At 47.2% G+C, this 17,495-nt stretch overlaps 1 protein-coding gene across 1 annotated transcript in view; it reads right to left on the bottom strand.

The window, feature by feature from the left end:
- Nucleotides 1-5,094: 5,094 nt before the first annotated feature.
- COL4A1 (collagen type IV alpha 1 chain) overlaps nucleotides 5,095-17,495 on the bottom strand; it is a 154,353-nt gene continuing 141,952 nt past the window's right edge. Inside the window, exons 48-52 of the mRNA XM_058742766.1 lie at nucleotides 16,875-17,087; nucleotides 15,473-15,650; nucleotides 11,083-11,197; nucleotides 8,930-9,102; nucleotides 5,095-6,603 (exon numbers count right to left, since the gene is read on the bottom strand). Of these exons, the coding sequence (XP_058598749.1) occupies nucleotides 6,522-6,603; nucleotides 8,930-9,102; nucleotides 11,083-11,197; nucleotides 15,473-15,650; nucleotides 16,875-17,087 (761 nt within the window). The 3' untranslated portion in view covers nucleotides 5,095-6,521. The remainder of the gene's footprint in view (nucleotides 6,604-8,929; nucleotides 9,103-11,082; nucleotides 11,198-15,472; nucleotides 15,651-16,874; nucleotides 17,088-17,495) is intronic.

Genomic DNA, 17,495 nt, shown 5'->3' with positions numbered 1-17,495 from the left:
AAGAGGAAATCTCCCATGATAGCTGATGCAGAAAAAGCACTTGACAAGATTCAACATCCAGTCACGATAAAAACTCTCCAGTATAAAGGCATCTACATAAACACCTACAGTTAACATCATACTTAACAGTGAAAAGGCTAAGTGCCTTTTCCTTAGGGCCAAAAACAAGGGAAGTATGTCCAGGCCCACCACTCCTATTCAACATTGGATTCGAGGTGATGGCCAGTGCAAAAAATCAAGGAAAAGAACAGAGTGGATGCTGGAGTATGGAGAGGAAGGTATAGAAGGGTCCCTCTTCATAGAAAACATGAGTGTCTATGCAGAAAATCCTAACAAAGCTACAAAAAGAAATCCTCCTAGAACTATGAAGTGAACTTGGGAATGTCACAGGATCCAAATCAATATACATAGAAAAACCAATCATATTTATGTAGATTAGATAGGTACGATTGAAAGTCAAAATTTTTTTAAAGAATTCCTCTAACAATGGCTCTTAAAAAACACTCAGGTACAAATCTAACCAAAATGGACACAATCTGTATACTGGAAACTATAAAATGATAATTAAAACATCAAAGGAGACCATAAAATAAACATTAAAAAAAAACCATCGAAGAAGATCTAAATCAATGAAAAGACATACCATGTTCTTGGAATGTAAGATTCAGTATAGTAAAGCTGACAATTCTTCCCAAATTGATGAATAGATTTAATACAATTCCAATCAAAACCCCAGAAGGATTTTTCTGTAGCCAAATCCCAAATTTATACAGAAAAGCAAAGAGACTCGAGTAGCTAAAGCAATTTTGGAAAGGAAGCACAGAACAGGAGGAATCACACCAACTGATGTGGACTTACTTTAAGGCTAAATTAACCAAGAGGGCACAGTGTTGGTGAAGGCAGTCACACAGATTGATGAAACAGAATAGAGTCCAAAAACAGACCCGCACAAATCAGCAATGTAAAGTCAGCTAAATGAGAGAGAGAGTAGCCTTTCTCAACAACTAAACAATTGGATAGCCATATGTGAAATAATAATCTAAAACTTACATATCATTTAAAGAATTAGTCAAATGGATCATAGAACACTGGTGGCCAACTGATTTTTGACAAAACTGTCAAGACTATCCAATGGGGAAAAGATAGTCTCTTTAATAAATGGTGTAAGACAACTGGATACACACACACAAAAGAGTGTAGCTGGTTCCCACCCTCACACCACGTACAGAAATTAATGCAGAGTGGACCAATGACCTACCTAACGTAAGAGCTAAAATCATAAAGCACTTACAGGAGAACATAGGGGTAAATGTTCACGGCCTTGGGTTTGGAAATGCATTCTTTGATATGACATGAGACCGAGCAGCCAAAGAGAAATAGATAAATTGTAACTAATCATGATTGTAAAATTTTGTGCATCGAAGAACGTTATCAAGAAAGTAAAAAGGCAGCCAACAGGACGGAAGAATATATTTGCAAATCGTGGATCTGGTAAGAATCTGCATACAGAATAAAGAACATTTACCAAAAAAAAAATTTTTTTTAATGGGCAAAGGACTTAAAGCTCTTTCTTCAAAGAACATACATAGATGGCCAACAAGCACATGAAAAGTGCTCGACATCATTAGAAATTAGGGAAATGCAAGTCAAAACCACAAGGAGATACCACCTCACACCCAGTGGAAGGGCTACAGTCAACAGAAAATGGCACGTGTTAGAGACGGTGTGAGAAATGGGAACCGTGGCACATTGTTGGTGGGGGTGGAAAACAGTTCAGCTTCAAAGCAAAAGAATCTGATGGTCCCACAAAAAGTTAGACTCCAGTAACCACAGGACTCGTCAAGGCCACTTCTTGTTACCTACTGCAAAGAATTGAGAGCAGGGATGTCAATATGGAGCCATCATGTTCACAATAGCCAGAAGGTCCCAACAGCCCACACACCCATCAGTGGATGAACGGCTAACCAAACTGGTATATCCATCCAATGGACATTCTTCAGCCGTCAAAACCAGCGAAGAACTGACACGTGCCACAGGGTGGGTGAACATCCAAACCATTATGCTCAGTGAGAGAAATCAGACACAGCAGCCACACACTGGATTATCCCACTGCATGAAATCCAGAGTCAGAAAAATCCAGACTTGCAGCCGACTGGTGGTTTCCAGGGGTTGGGAGCCACTGTTGACTGGCTCTGGATTCGGGGTGATGAAAAATACCTCTAGTTAACATAGACGTAGTGAATTCACATTGCGGCTGTCCTAAATGCCACTGAAGGGTTGGCTTTCTGGTGGTGAATTTTAAGTTATGTGAATGTCATCAATTAAAAAAAATTACAAGTGGGTCACAGATCGCAATGTAGTCAGTGAAATCATAAAGCTTACAGAAGAAAACAGGAGAAAATCTCAGTAACCTAGGAGTAATCAAAAAGTTCTTATACACAATACCAAAAGCACATCCCATGGAAAAGATATGGATAAATTGGACACCATCAAAATGAAAAACCTTAGCTCTGTGAAAGATACTGTTAGGAGGATGAATTTGCAAATCACCTATCTAGCAAATGGCTGACAAGCAGAGCATCCAAAGAATTTTTAAAACTCAACAGTATGAAAAGGGACATTTTTCAAGTGGGCAAAATTTAATAGATACTTCAAAGAAGAGGAGGTGTTGATGGACAAGCACACACACACACACACACACACACACACAAATGCCATGAAGATGGTTGACGTCATTAGCCATCCAGGAAATGCAAATTAAAAGCCTGACCACACACCACTACCTATTAGAATGGCTAACAAAAACACACTGACAATTCCAAACGTAGGGGAGAATGTGGGGCTCTCACACATTGCTGGAAGTAATGCAGAATGGTACAGCCACTCTGGAAAAGTCTGGCAGTTTTTCACACTGTCAAACATACAATTATCATATGACTCGGCAATCTTAGTCCTGGGTACTTACCCTAAAGAAATAAAAACCCGGGGCACCTGGGTGGCTCAGTCAGCTAAGTTTCCGACTTCCGCTCAGGTCATGATCGCGCGGTTCATGGGTTCCAGCCCCATGCCGAGCTCTGTGCTGACAGCTCGGAGCCTGGAGCCTGGTTCGGATTCTGTGTCTCCCTCTCTCTCTGCCCCTCCCCTGCTCACACTCTGTCTCTCTCTCTCAAAAATAAACACTAAAAAAAAAAAAATTAAAGAAAAAGAAAAACCTGTGTTCACAAAAACCTGAACATGAATGTTTATTCTCTATCCATTATCACCAAAAACTGGAGATAACCCACACGTCCTTCGACAGGTGAACGATGTGGTGTATTTATATAATCCCACTGAGCAATGAAAGGGAATAAGCCATCAACGCACACGATAATTTTGGAGGAGTGTCAAATGCATCATGGTGGGTGAAGGACCATCTCCAAGGTTACACACTCTATTATTCTGTTCATGAAGAGGTGTCACAGTGATGGAGCTTGGTGGTTGGATGCCAGGGTTAGGGTAGGGGGGATTTCAGTGGCTCAAACTCTTCTGTGGACTGATTTGGATTATGCTTACATGGACCTACCCATATGTTACAATCCATAGACCTGTCCATCAACATAAATCAATTGTACTGTAGGAGAATTTTAAAAATAAAACATAAAAGCTGCTCTCAGAATAACGGACAGGATCTGGGGCACCTGGGTGGCTCAGCTGGCTTATTGTCTGACTCTTGATTTCAGCTCAGGTCATGATCTCCTGGTTTGTGTGGTCGAGCCCCGAGTCGGGATTCTCTCTCTCTCTCTCTCTCTCTCTCTCTCTCTCTCTCTCTCTCTCTCTCTCTCAAAATTAATAAACATTTAAAAAATAAAAATGCACAGGATCTGAATGTTGGGATCCAAGGTGTCATTATCATCTTCTTTGCACTTTCCCATCTATACACACCTGTATCTAGTAACTAGTGATTTATAATCAATCAGTTTTAGGGGCGCCTGGGTGGCTCAGTCGGTTAAGCGCCCGACTTCAGCTCAGGTCACGATCTCGCGGTCCGTGAGTTCGAGCCCCGCGGGCTCTGGGCTGATGGCTCAGAGCCTGGAGCCTGCTTCCGGTTCTGTGTCTCCCTCTCTCTCTGCCCCTCCCCCGTTCATGCTCTGTCTCTGTCTCAAAAATAAATAAACGTTAAAAAAAATTATAATCAATCAGTTTTAGACACAGAAACAAACTCTCCCAATGGCCGCCACATCTCTGTTCCTTCAGTAAGAACCCAGCCTGATGGTTTCAGTGTTCTGCACAATCCCATGCATCAAGGGAAGCAAATGAACCCTTCTTTCTCACCAGTTTTATCACAGATAGGTGGGAGGTGACTGAACCTACACCTTGAATGATGTTTCCTGATCAAGCATGGGAAGTCACATTCACACTGTCCCATATCTTCCTCACTACATCAATGGCAGGTATGACAGCCCAGAACGTTGCAATATTTAGAGCTTTTCCTTTCTTTTTTTTTTTAAGTTTATATACTTATTGAGAGAGAGAGAGAGTTGGGGGAGGGGCAGAGAGAGAGAGAGAGAGAGAGAGAATCCCAAGTAGGCTCTACACTGTCAGCACACAGCCCCATGTGGGGCTCAAACCCATGAACTGTGAGATCACGACCTGACCCATAATCAAGAGTCAGATGCTCAACTGACTGAGCCACCCGGGACCCCTAGATCTTTTTCTTGGACACACAGGGTCAGACTCATTTTCAGGGATCATGTTTTAACCAAGTTTAAAGAATCTGGCATCTTCTTTCCAACTTTAAGTAAGACTTATGCACCTATCGTTGCATAACCACAATCTCAGTGCTAATCCCTACCAAATCTTACTTTTAGTGGCTGGAAATGTATGTTGTTCATATCTGTTTATCTGTTTATCTTGTATCTAACTGGGATTTGAAGAGTGGCAAATCCTTGGTACACATACAATGAGTGCATGGATGGGTGGGTGGATGGATGGATGGACAGAAGGGAGGGAGGGAGGAAAGGTGAAGAAGATCAATCAGTTTTTTCTTTGTAGCAATTTCTGTAAATCACACCCAGTCTGGCTCTCATTTGGAATAACTGCAAAATAAAAATGATCTAAGGCATGCAGCGCTTACAAATTTATTAGTGGCCGGTGCAGTAACTTTTAATGTTTCTGTGGCAATACTAGCAACAAATTAATAAAAGCTTAATTTTTATACAAATAGTTTTATTACAAATTTGAATTTGTAAGAAATACACATGTAAAGAAATTACATAAAAGGCCTTAGTAGTCTTAAAACCATGTTGGAGACTTTTGGCGCAAGGTCATTGCCTTGCATTGACAGTGCAAGGTCATTGCCAGTGGTCAATCCTGCTCTCCTGTGATCCGTCCACTCCCTGCTGACGTCTGCACACAGCTCGCCAGAGCGAGCAAGCCACCCGGAGGCGCTTACACGGGGGGAATACTGATACTAGGGTTCAAATGAGCTGTTTTGCACACCAGGCCGCAGAACGACGAATACGAAGTAAACGAAGGCCTTTTACGGTTTTGCTGGTTCTGAAGTCAGGTCATTCGGTTGTGATTAGTGTTTAAAACCCTGAAGACATTTAATACAGAATACAAACAATAAGCTCAGAGTACATGTTTCACTGGAGCAGACGCCGCGCTCGTGGACCTGGGTTTGGCTTTGGCGATACATGCGTTTTGGTTTGGAGGTGAACAATGAAAACGGGACGTGTCACATTCAACACCCGGGTGTTTAAAAATCTATGTGAAAGGACAACACAGTCTTTTCAAGGAAGAAACTACGTAAGCTTTATTTTAACAGTGGAAATGAAACAAACCTTTGACCTAATCGCTGACATCTATATAAATTACTAAAATAATATATATATTTAATTTCTGCCTACTTTTGGACCATCTTTATTCCACAGGAAATTTGTGATTTCTGCACAAGCAGCTGCATAGTACCACACAGAGCAGAAAGACCTACATTTACGTCTGGGGGTTGGAAGATTCGGCGGCTGAGCCATTCCATCAGCAGGCCCGGAACACTGTTCTCGCGGGACCCACTCGTGTACGGGCCCAGGGACCTGCGTTTGGAAACAGCTTGACGGTGACGTAAACAAACATCCCATCCGGGGGGAGGGAATGCACCTGTCCCAACACAAGAGTGGACACAGGCGTTCAGACACAACGGAAGGCCCCGCGCACCTGCTAGCACCCTTTGGTTTTCTGATGGAGTTCGTACTTCACGCATCAGTGCATTGGCTTCAAGAACAGACTTACTCTTTTATTTCATCAAAAGTGCCATTTGGTGCGTCACTATGACAGCTTATCATGCTCTTTGTTTCTCCTTCAGCGAGTAGAGGCCACCGAAGCGGGGTGTGCTAGTTAGGCAAATTCCTATAAGGCACTTTACGGCTTTCATACTGGACAGTGAGGTACACAGGATATATTTCTAGGGTTCGTTGCTGTTAACAAGAGAAGGGGGAGAGGAGGGAGTAGCACCATGTTGTACGTTAGCTGAGGGCTGGGTTTCATTATGTTCTTCTCATACAGACTTGGCAACGGCTGACGTGTGTGCGCAGCTCCCCCGCCTTCAAGGTGGACGGCGTGGGCTTCCTACAAGGCAACCCAGAAACCAGCCGTCAGCGCCGCTGCTCCACGAGGCAGGCGAGCCCCTCAGCAGCCCCCGCCTTTCCTGGAGCTCCCCCCTCTCCCGAGGGGCCGGATGAAGGGGGTGGGCCCAGCCCATGACAAGCAGCGACCACTGCTCGTCCTGACCTAGTGGGCACCGCACTGGGTGTCACCTGCCCTCACAGTGCGGGGAGGGACAGGGGCTGTGCACGACATTACGTTCACCCCCATGCGCAGCCGTGAGGCTGGTGGAGGCCCAATTGCACGCACAGGTGAGGGCACAGCCACAGCCATCCCGAGCCTGTTGGGCTCTAAAGTCTGAGCCACTCCCAGGGTACCGCACAGCCTCCTTGGACTGTGACTTTCCCACTCCAGCCTTTCTCCTTGACCAGACCACTCGCTCCTCCCAGGGAGGAAGGTGCTCTTCTCTGTGACCCTTCACACACAGAGGGAGAGCTCATTAAACATTGGTTGAAGGGTGTGATGAGCAATGAATCTGGAACAATTAACCAGACCTCGAAATACTTTCATAAGCTTTTGCCAGATTTCTATGCAGGTGGTCGGACTGGAGGCCAGAGGGGAAGACAGTTAGTGTCCCAAATGCTCTTTGATCCTAGGAATTCTGTCTTAAGTTGACCGTTAGTGGAGTGAAGTCAGAACCGAAGTTGGCACTAACCAAATTCTATTAAAAAGGTAGCCACAGAAAACAAGTAACTTGTCCTCAAATTAAGGCTGCTTCTAAGCAACTTCTATGAAAACCATATTGCCCCCAAACTAATTATTTAAATTAATAGGATCTTATCTAATTTTGTTTTAGTTCATCGTACCAGGCTGCTGTTCTATTAACCCTATAATGGAAGCCCGAGAACCTGATACACCTGCCGAGTGCTCAGCACTCGGATAATGGTGAAGCTTTATCCGGAGAGTTGATGTCAAGCTTCCAAATGCCTGCAGGGTTTCATGTACGCTATGAATTAGGTCCCTGGTACTTTTTTGGTGCTTAAAGAATTACAAACAGAGAGTGTGTTGCTCTGTCTTTTATGATCTAAGCCCAGGAAGCGAGGGGCTCACAACAGAGTTCCAGAAAATTCTCTCTGAAAAGGTAAAGGCAGAAAGGCTTGTCCCCAGGGGCTAGCAGCACTTATTTCGGGAAGGAACAGTAAGCATTGGGGCTCCATCAGCCTCCGTGTCTGCCCCAGCAGGGGACGGGGCCAGTGCTGCCAAAGGACAGAGGACCATCATGTGCTCCCCTCCATCCCCACCGTGCAGGCCCCACACTGACTTCAGCAAGGTCAGCAGCCATTTGGGACAGCTGTCATAAAGGTGAAGTGGTGCTAGCGGAAAAGAAAGGTAAGGTCCTCCCTATCAATTTCAGCTGCACTTGTGCCAAAATTCATGTTTATTTGCATGGGTTTAATAAAGTCTTGCTTCGTCCCTCAGAACTCACCCTGTACATACACTGGAGTCAGCACTACAACTGCTAGAAGGCAAATACTGCCCTTTCCTCTCTCACCGATGTTAAATGTGCAATATTTTTATTTTTTGAATTTTTAAAAATGTTTAATTTATTTTGAGAGAGAGTGTGTGTGTGCAAGCAGGGGAGCAGCAGAGACAGACGGCAGGAGCAGGGGTGGGGGGAGAGAAAGAGACAGAGATTGCCAAGCAGGCTCTGAGCTGTCAGAGCCCTGAGCCCCACGCAAAGCTTGATCCCACGAACTGTGAGACCATGACCTGAGCAGAAATCAAGAGTCAGAAGCTGACTGAGCCACCCAGGTGCCCCAAATATTTTTAAATGCTCTGTTTAAAGACTCCAGTTGCTTTAACTACACTGTAGTGGCGCCACCTACAAAAATGGAAGAACTGAACCCATAACTTGAGATCTGCCTTTGAAGTCTGACCCGGTTATCTGTCCACACAGAACAGAATCGAATATTCATTACCTCCTGTGGAACACACATTCCTAATCAGTTTTATAACCATCCAGAAGACCGAGACTGAAAGCCCCAAAGGCGGCTGAGCAGCAGAGAGGCCCCGCTCCAACAGCAGAGAGGCCCCCCCCCCCAGCAGAGGCCCTACCCCTACAGCAGAGAGGCCCCGCCCCAGCAGAACAGAGGGCCCCGCCCCAAAAGCAGAGAGGCCCCGCCCCAGCAGAGGCTCTGCCCCAACACCAGAGAGGCCCCACCCCAGCAGACAGGCCCTACCCCAACAGCAGAGAAGGCCCTGCCCCACCAGAGGCCCGACCCCAGCAGAGAGGCCCCTCCCCGACACCAGAGAGGGCCCCGCCCCAGCAGAGAGAGCCGCCCAGACTTACTTGAACATCTCGCTTCTCTCGATCGTGGCAAGCCAAAAGCTGTACGCGTTCGCGTAGTAATTGCAAGTCCCACGTCCGTGGCACTCGATGAATGGCGCGCTCCTGAACTCTTCCAGACAGGACCCGGGGGATGCCAGGGCTTGGCCAGAACCTTCGGCACCAGCACTGGTGTGCTGCGGAGCAAACATGAGGCGTGGGTCAGATCCCCGGAACACCCAAGTGCTCGCACTTCCGACGGCCTGCAAGCCGGTCCGGGCTCGACGAGTGGCACGGGGCAGTACAGGACCCAGCGGGGCCGCCGCCGCCCCCTAACTCGGCATGGCCAGTCCGGCTCCATCAGCACTTAGAGAAATGCTGTCCCAGTTATTATTTTTGAAACACTTGACACCTCCTCTAACTTGGGACAGAAGAAACAGCCAAAATGTGTAAATGATGTTGGAACCCATACATGCGAAATCAAGCTTTCTAATCAACATCCTGGAGGATAATTAAAATCCTGAATTTGCTGCATTGGATGCTATGTATCCTTTTATAAGGTAAAGAACAATCACCCATTACTTGCCTTTAAAAAGAGAGATCATTTAAATAAGAAGAAAAAAAAGTAACCACTACTGTAACTTAAAATGCACTTTAGTCTAATGGGTTCAAGTAGGATCTACCTGTGCTCAGAAACCAGGGCCATAAGATAAATGACCCCAAATGAGATAAGACATTCCAAAATCCACCATGACTATTATTTCAGACGTGAGAATTTCAGGGCCCTTTGAAGACAAAGCTAATGCCCTCCATTCCCAGATGAGGACTGGACGACGCTAGAACATTCTGGATCTGACAATGGTCCCAGTTTTGAGGCCAAGCTGAGACAAGAACAGGGGTCTCCAGACTGTGGGGCCAGAGCCCCTCCACCTCCCCACAACGCCCCTTAAGCCTGGGAAGTGATGGAGAACTTGTTCCCTGGGACACCATTACTTTAGTTTGCTCTTGATTTAGGGAAATTATGGGCAATCATTGTTTCATATCTTCGTAGGACAAAAGGCTTTCCTGAGGCTCTTTACTCCTTGGGCCAGGGGCTACTTGTGTCATCATGAGGTTCTGCTGAGTATTTCTTATGATTATACAGGCAAAACATTCAATCTGTCTCATCACTGCTGGTGTCTTGACTTCTCTACACTGTAGTTCTAACTTTTTGGCTTTCCCAATCAAGTAGTTACCATGCAGTATTTAGAATCATCAAAGCAACTAACTTTCTGGGTGGCTGCAAATTCTCTGGTCCTGTTGAAGAGTCTACCTGAAGCATCATCAACCCAGGAAATCTCACAACCAAACGTGAATACAGACACAAGTGCTTTAAAAGCGCTTTTCTGGCACCTTCTGCACTTGGGATCACTGCAGCAGAAGAAAATAGTTATGAAGCCACTTTCCCAGTCAATACATAATAGGCTAGAGATCATCTGGGGGTCAAAACGTCCAGGCAGCCATACCTGAGACTGAGGAGGGGTGGGGCTTAGTGGTGAGCCAGAAGGTTTCCGTGCAGGGCCCTTACTGTGGCTTACCCGGTACAACCTGACCTAACCTGACCTGACCTGACCGGTTCAGAGCCTTCATATATGCAATCACTTCTTTAAACTGAGGCAATAAAATAAAGTAACCAGCCACCATGGGATCACAAGCAGGTGCCATATTTCCTGTGTTAACTGGTATTTCAGGGGTGGGCACATCGGGGACCTGGTGTCTGGGACAGCTGAGTGGCAGGAGAGTGTCCTCACGCTCCCAGACACTGGCCAGCGCCCCTGCTGCCTCTGCTCGATGCACACCACTGCTTCAGGCTTGCATGAGCTGCCTGAATGGGCACCTGTCTCCTCTCCTCCTGGGGAGACGCTCTGACTCCCGGAAACCTTCTCCTGGTGTCCCTGCCACCTAGTTCTGGAGCAGCCCCTCGGGAGGCAGGAGGTAGGCTCCGGCCGGGTGCAGGAACAGCTGCCATCCACAGTGGAGCAGGCCAGGCCCCTGGGGATGCTTTGGACTGGGCGGCCCCGTAAGGAAGGAGAGGCCTGCCCGGCATGAGCCAGCCAACTGAGGGTGGGAGCATGGGGGCGGTGGTGGTGTTAGCGGGAGGCTCTTCAGGGGTGCAGGGAGTTTCCCCAAATGCTCACCATCACGAAGGAATAGCCAATCCAGAGGGAGGACCAGCCGCTGGGGCACTGCGGAATCTGGATGGTCTGGCTGTGCACGGCCATCACCATGGCCGGAGCCTCGCACACCGCACACCTGGAAGGTACAGAGCAGGGACCCTGAGCACGGACAGGGACAGGGACAGCAGGACAGGGACAGCACAGCACAGGATGAAACCTGTTTGTTCTCTTCTCCTGTGCTGTCACACCTCCTCTCCACTCCCGCTTTCTGACCCAACCACATGCTTACAACACGGCTGACACGCCCACAGCTGACTCTCACTGATTTGATAAGCCCACCTCAGTACTAGAATAATAAATCCCCAAGACACCCAACACTTGCTGTTTAACCATCTGCTTTGGTGGAGGGGCCGAGGGACCACTGACTTTCATTCTCTCCTTTGCGCATTCCAGTGTTTTCCAAACTTTCAACAATGAGCGTGGACTTTAGCAAACACAATTAACACTTAAGAAGAAAGAGTTGGTGAAATGCAAGTGCTACAGCTTCCAGAACTCAGCACTTTGTTTTCAGCTAAGAATCATCTTCGATCTAAGAAATACATGTAGTGACGTAGAGGAACTAACAAATAATGCATCGGAGGCTGGATGTCCACGTGAGCCTGCCTCAGACTTACTCCAGATGCCAACAGACCGGTGGCGAGACCCTGTCTGTTCCAGGCGGGGATGGACAGCGGGGCACTGCAGTGCGAGTGACCCCCAAAGAACCCTCTCTAGGACAGGAGCTTCCCGAGCTGGGATGCCAGACACTTGGCCACTGGGACCGTACCCAGGAACAAATGAAAACAACGCACAATCTTCTGACTCAGACCCGCTCAACTCAGGGAACCCTTCGATGGCAGGGCACCGTTTTGTACAAGAAAAAAGAATTAAGCACTAGCAGTAAAATAATTACATTCAAGTCACAAAATGAACAGAGTGTTAGCAATGCTGACGAATGACTACAAATGGTGTTAATAATTACACCTAGTTATGCCGGAACATTTGCATGAAAATGGATGAGAAGTGGGCAGAGGCCTAAATTAGTCATTCGATTTTCCGTGGACGTGTGTGCGTGCGTGCGCACAGCTTTCTATTTTATTCACGCAAATGCAGATGAATTAAAAGCCTTGGTTAAACAACAGTTACTGAAATTGGCCTGTACATCTGCTACCATCTGTCTGCCTGACACGGAAAGCAGAAATAGAGCGTGGCAGACGGACAGCATTTGATGTCAGGCTCTCTCTGGGCTCAGGGTTTGGGAGGGGGGCTCGTCGAGAAGGTCATCCTGACGCCGCCCCATCAGATGGATAAGGGAACAGGGTCACAGACTGGAAGAGCTGGACAGCCCCTTGAAATTCAGACGGTTGAATCCCCCGGGTTATTCCGGCAAAGGCTGAGGCCACAGAGAGCGTGTCAGAGCCAGAACTGGGCGCAGCAGCCCTGCTCTCCTAACAGTGGCCCTTCCACCAGAACAATTAAACAATCAGTAGCGTGCGATAGCTCAAGTCGACACGAAGCCAGAAATGTCTGCCCTGTTCTCAGGATGAAGGCAGAAAAGTTGCCAGCTTTTCTGCTTAAACGGAAGGATTCTGTGTTATTAACTCTTTCGAAAGGTTAAGCTTTAGGACCTCCCCAGAATAACCTGAAAGGCCCAAGACTTCACACAACCACGGGGTGAAAGTAACCATGGAAACTTGTGGGCTCAGAGACCAGAATGGAAGCACTGTTCCAAAGGGAACGTGAGACAGCAGGCTGGGGGGGGGGGGGGGGGCAGGTTTCAGGATCCACGGGCTCCAGGACATGACTGATAAAGTCCCTGCATGCTGAGCCTCTGGGGGTCAGGTAACAGAGATGCCAGGAGCTGAAATGTACAGGGCTGGGCCACCAAAGCATGCTGTCAGGGCGGGGGGTCTTTCTGAAAGTGAGGGGGCCACAGGGGAAAACAAATCTGAGACCCAGGCTGATTTGGGAACATCACAAACGCATGCCACAGCCCCTTCCCTCAAGCAAATGGAGGTCAAAGGTCAGTTTTATCAAGGAGGTAAAATAGCAAACAAACATGAATAATCGTTTTCTACCTGTTGTCCAAGGGAAGCTGAACAAAAATACAAAGGTGGTTAGTTTTCCTTCCGGTACAGCCCACATGGTCCTGAGCGTGGAAAGCCTCAACAGCGAAAGTCACAGGCACTCGCTGACATGTGTAAACGACTGTCTGTTTTGAAAGGTGCCGCCCGGAAGTGTGAAGAAACTTTTTCCCATTTTAAGACCCATAAAGTAAGTTTCTTACAGCTCAAAAAAAAAAAAAACAAAAACAACCCAAACCCAAAAAAGCTATCAGGAGATAGCTTAATGTAAGTCAATCTACAGTTTTTGTATTTTAATATTAGGGCACCTCCCAGCCCTTCCATCCTGGGGTCCTGTGTGGTACAGGTCTCTGAATAAGACTGATCTGCCAGAACCGCAGAGCCAGAGACAGGTACCAGAACCCGAAATCCTCCCCCAAATCGCCACAGCCTGGGGCTCCCAGCACTGGTTCCAGCGCTTACTTCCTGCTCCCTCTTCCCACTGACCACAGGACCCTGCCTTACCCTTCTTCATAGTCAAAAGCTGCCTGGTTCTTTAAAGGGAGTGTAGAAAGGCTCAAGTTAGTCCCCACTCTCACCTCCCTGAAGCAAACTTGTCCTGCCTCGTTATTCTGTTCATCCTTTATTACCTTAGTGTGTTAACGAGTAAAACTACAGAACGGCTTCTTGGTCACATGAATTCATACCTTTGTCACTTTTCTATTAGTTCTGAGTACAGCTAAGGAATCAGCTTTTAACTAGAAGGAATGAGACAAAAATAGGACCTCCATGCACTTCTCAGTCATACTAATTCCAATTTCCTGTATTAGTTCCTATCAGGCAGACTCTGGGGGACTTGAAAACATGCTCCAGACATTAATTAGTGTGGAAAGCACTTCATTTGGCAAGCTGCTTGGTCAAACACATGAATTGCCAGTGGGAATTCACCCTAAGGAAACAAAAGTTAGTGGGGGGGGGGGGGGGGGTGGGGAGTACAAAAAATCTCGATAGGTATACATTTTTATGTATACAACAAATCTGTATAATCTTTTTGTGTATAAAGCACAGATATAAAGAATGTCTGCGGCATTAGTTTCATAGAGACACTTCACACCCATATTTGAGCTCCTGCATTAAATACCACTGAACTCTGCACTTAGAAATGGTTAAGATGATGGGGCACCTGGGTGGCTCAGTCGATTAAGCACCAGACTTTGGCTTAGGTCATGATTTCAGGGTTTGTGGGTTCAAGCCCCGTGTTGGGCTCTGTGCTGACAGCTCAGAGCCTGGAGCCTGCTTCAGATTCTGTGTCTCCCTCTCTCTCTCTCTCAAAAATAAATAAACATTAAAAAAAAATTTTATTTTTATTTTTTTACGTTTTTACTTTATTTTTGAGACAGAGAGAGACAGAGCATGAATGGGGGAGGGTCAGAGAGAGAGGGAGACACAGAATCTGAAACAGGCTCCAGGCTCTGAGCAGTCAGCACAGAGCCCGATGCAGGGCTGGAACTTGCATACCGCGAGATTGTGACCTGAGCTGAAGTCAGACGTTCAACCAACTGAGCCACCCAGGCGCCCCAAAAAAAATTTTTTAAAAAGAAATGGTTAAGATGATTGATTTTATGTCTATTTTACTACAATTAAAATAACAACAAAATTTTAAAATTTCAAAGCGGTGGGCGATTCAGAAGAAAAAAATATTAAAAGGCTCCTCGGGGAGATAATTATTTAAGAAAACAAAGTTTAGAATGCTGCTCTCAGGCCTGCTGGGGACTCCAGGGATGTTGCTTCATGGGGGAAAGGGCGACCAGACCACCCCAGTGAGTCACACAGAATAGGAATTCTGCCCCAAAGCTGGGCATTGCCTCTCGAAGGCATCACACTGTAATTCTGAAAGAGGACAGCTTGGGACACCTGGGCAGGGGTCAGTCAGTTAAGCATCCGACTCTTGATTTGGGCTCAGGTCATAGTCTCACAGTTCATGAGTTCAATCCCTGCATCAGGCTCTGTGCTCATAGCACAGAGAGACTCTCTCTCTGCTTAAGAGACTCTCCCCATCCCTCTCTCTGCCCCCGCCCGTTCTCTAAACAAATAAACTTAAAAAAAAAAAAGAGAGAGAGAATAACTAACTTTTATACCAAATGATTTTATGTCTGATCTCTATTACAAAACTCTGATATCATAAACAATAAGCTGGCAACAGGTCAAAAGCTTTGGGGAAAAAAAACGAAGCAACAACCTCTGCCTAGACTACAAGCAGTTTTTCTTCTTCGATTATATACATCTGCTCCTACAAGTGCCCGACTCACCTGCTAATGAACGGTCTGATATTGTCGCCGGCGATGGGCGCCATAGACATGGGCATGGGCTCAGGGGTGGACAGCCAGTAGGAGTAGTCATTTCGGGAGGCGAAGTTGCACACGTTGTTGATGTTACAGAACAGGAAGGGCATCGTGCTGAACTTGCGCAGGCAGCTCCCAGCCGTGCCTACAGCCACAGGGAGACACAGGTTCAAGTGCCGGCTCTGTGATCAGTCTGCCTCCGCACAACACAACCATTAAGGTGGAAATAAAACTGCTTTCAATTACAGGCAGAAAGGAGGTAAATACACCACACAGGCAAGTATGGTTGTAAATGAGCATTAACTTAAATTTAAAGTGATTCAAGGCAGAAGAAACCCTATAAAGAATTATGTAGGATATTTTGATTAAGGGAAACACACCAGTTTATCAGTAGAGAAAAATCTTTTATAAAACTGAACCCCAAAGTTGCTACGGATTCTGTCTCCCTCTCTCTCTGCCCTGACCCCACCCACGTTCTCTCTCTCTCAAAACTAAATAAACATTAAAAAAAAAAATTTTTTTAAACGGATGCCCGGGTGGCTCGGTCGGTTAAACGTCCGACTTTGGCTCAGGTCATGATCTCACTGCTCATGAGTTCAAGCCCCGTGTTGGGCTCTGTGCTGACAGCTCGGAGCCTGGAGCCTGCTTCGGATTCTGTGTCTCCCTCTCTCTCTGCTCCTGCCCTGCTCACACACTCTCTCTCAAAAATAAATAACCACTAAAAAATTTAAAAAAAAAACTGAATTCCAAAGGAAATTTATCACGTGGCTCCTGATACAGCAGACAGTAACCCTGAACAATGTCTTCAATGACTATCTTGCCGAAAATGCAGATTCTCCTTACAGGCGGCTTGTTCTTTCCAACCTCCATAAAGGTTAACGTGCATGACACTGCACTAACTTGGTGAAGGACGTCCAGTGGGGACGAGAGAAATGACAGCCAACGGACAGCTGTCCCATGGAGACTCACCGGAGGTGGGGCTTGGAGCCTGCAGAGAGACTCAGGACAGGGGCGCACGCTCGGGTTTTAGCCAGAGCACCTGTAAAGCTGCCCTATTTTAAGAAGACCGACACTAGCTGTGAAGCATGTATTCCGGAAATCTTGACCTACTTGATAGTTTGAAGACCAGATCAAAAGTTTTATCAATTTAAAAGCTTTCAGAGACTCAGCCTTGACATTTCCCTGTGCTAATGAGGCAGCTGTTGAGCTGGTGGTTGGTCGTGTGAGGGGGGAGGGAAGCGGAACCAGGCCCTCTTCTCGCTAACGACGTCTCTGTGGCGCCCTGACATGCGGGGCCAGGGACAGCTCTGCCGGCCTCGGCACGCCACGAGTCTGTGTTGGATGAATGCACGCGTCCCCGAGGTCTCACCCAAGTCCTGGCCGTGCGCCCGCTCGTTGCCTTGCACGTAGAGCAGGGAGTACCCGTGGTAAAGAATTTTGGTCCCAGGAGGACACTGCGGGTCGTCCGTCGTCTGACTGTGCCGGGTCACCAGGAAGCCATGATCAACAGATGGGGTGCCTGGGGGACCCATGGATCCTGGCAACCCGTCGGGGCCTGGTGGGCCTGGAAACCCTCTTGGACCTGGAAGACAGAGAGGAGTGAGCTTCCCCGGGTGCAGACAGGTGCCCTGGGATAACCTGCCTCCACGCTGCCCCCCTTTCTTTCACTTTGCACGGACCCCCCCACAATGCTTGAGAAACACGGTGCTCGGTGCCAAGCAGACGCTCAGAGAATGGAGTCCAATATAAACACAATATGTGAAAAGGAATATATGAGGGAATGTGTCATTCAGACAACATTTGGGGGCTCCTCCAAGGAGGGAGGACCACAGAATTACTAGAAAAAAAAATCCTTTTAAAAGGTGGCTTCCTGCCACGGCAGCCCAGCACCGCGCAAGGACACAGGGTAGTGAGGGAGCATCCTTCCCCATCCCCTCGGTAGCTACGCTGTCTGCAACGCTGCTGGCTGGCCTCCTGCTGGGCTGGGCAC

Source organism: Neofelis nebulosa, chromosome 1, assembly GCF_028018385.1.
Source record: "Neofelis nebulosa isolate mNeoNeb1 chromosome 1, mNeoNeb1.pri, whole genome shotgun sequence".
NCBI classification, from domain to species: Eukaryota; Metazoa; Chordata; class Mammalia; order Carnivora; family Felidae; genus Neofelis; species Neofelis nebulosa.
Note: the sequence above shows the minus strand (reverse complement) of the source record. Positions and strands in the feature narration are given on the sequence as shown.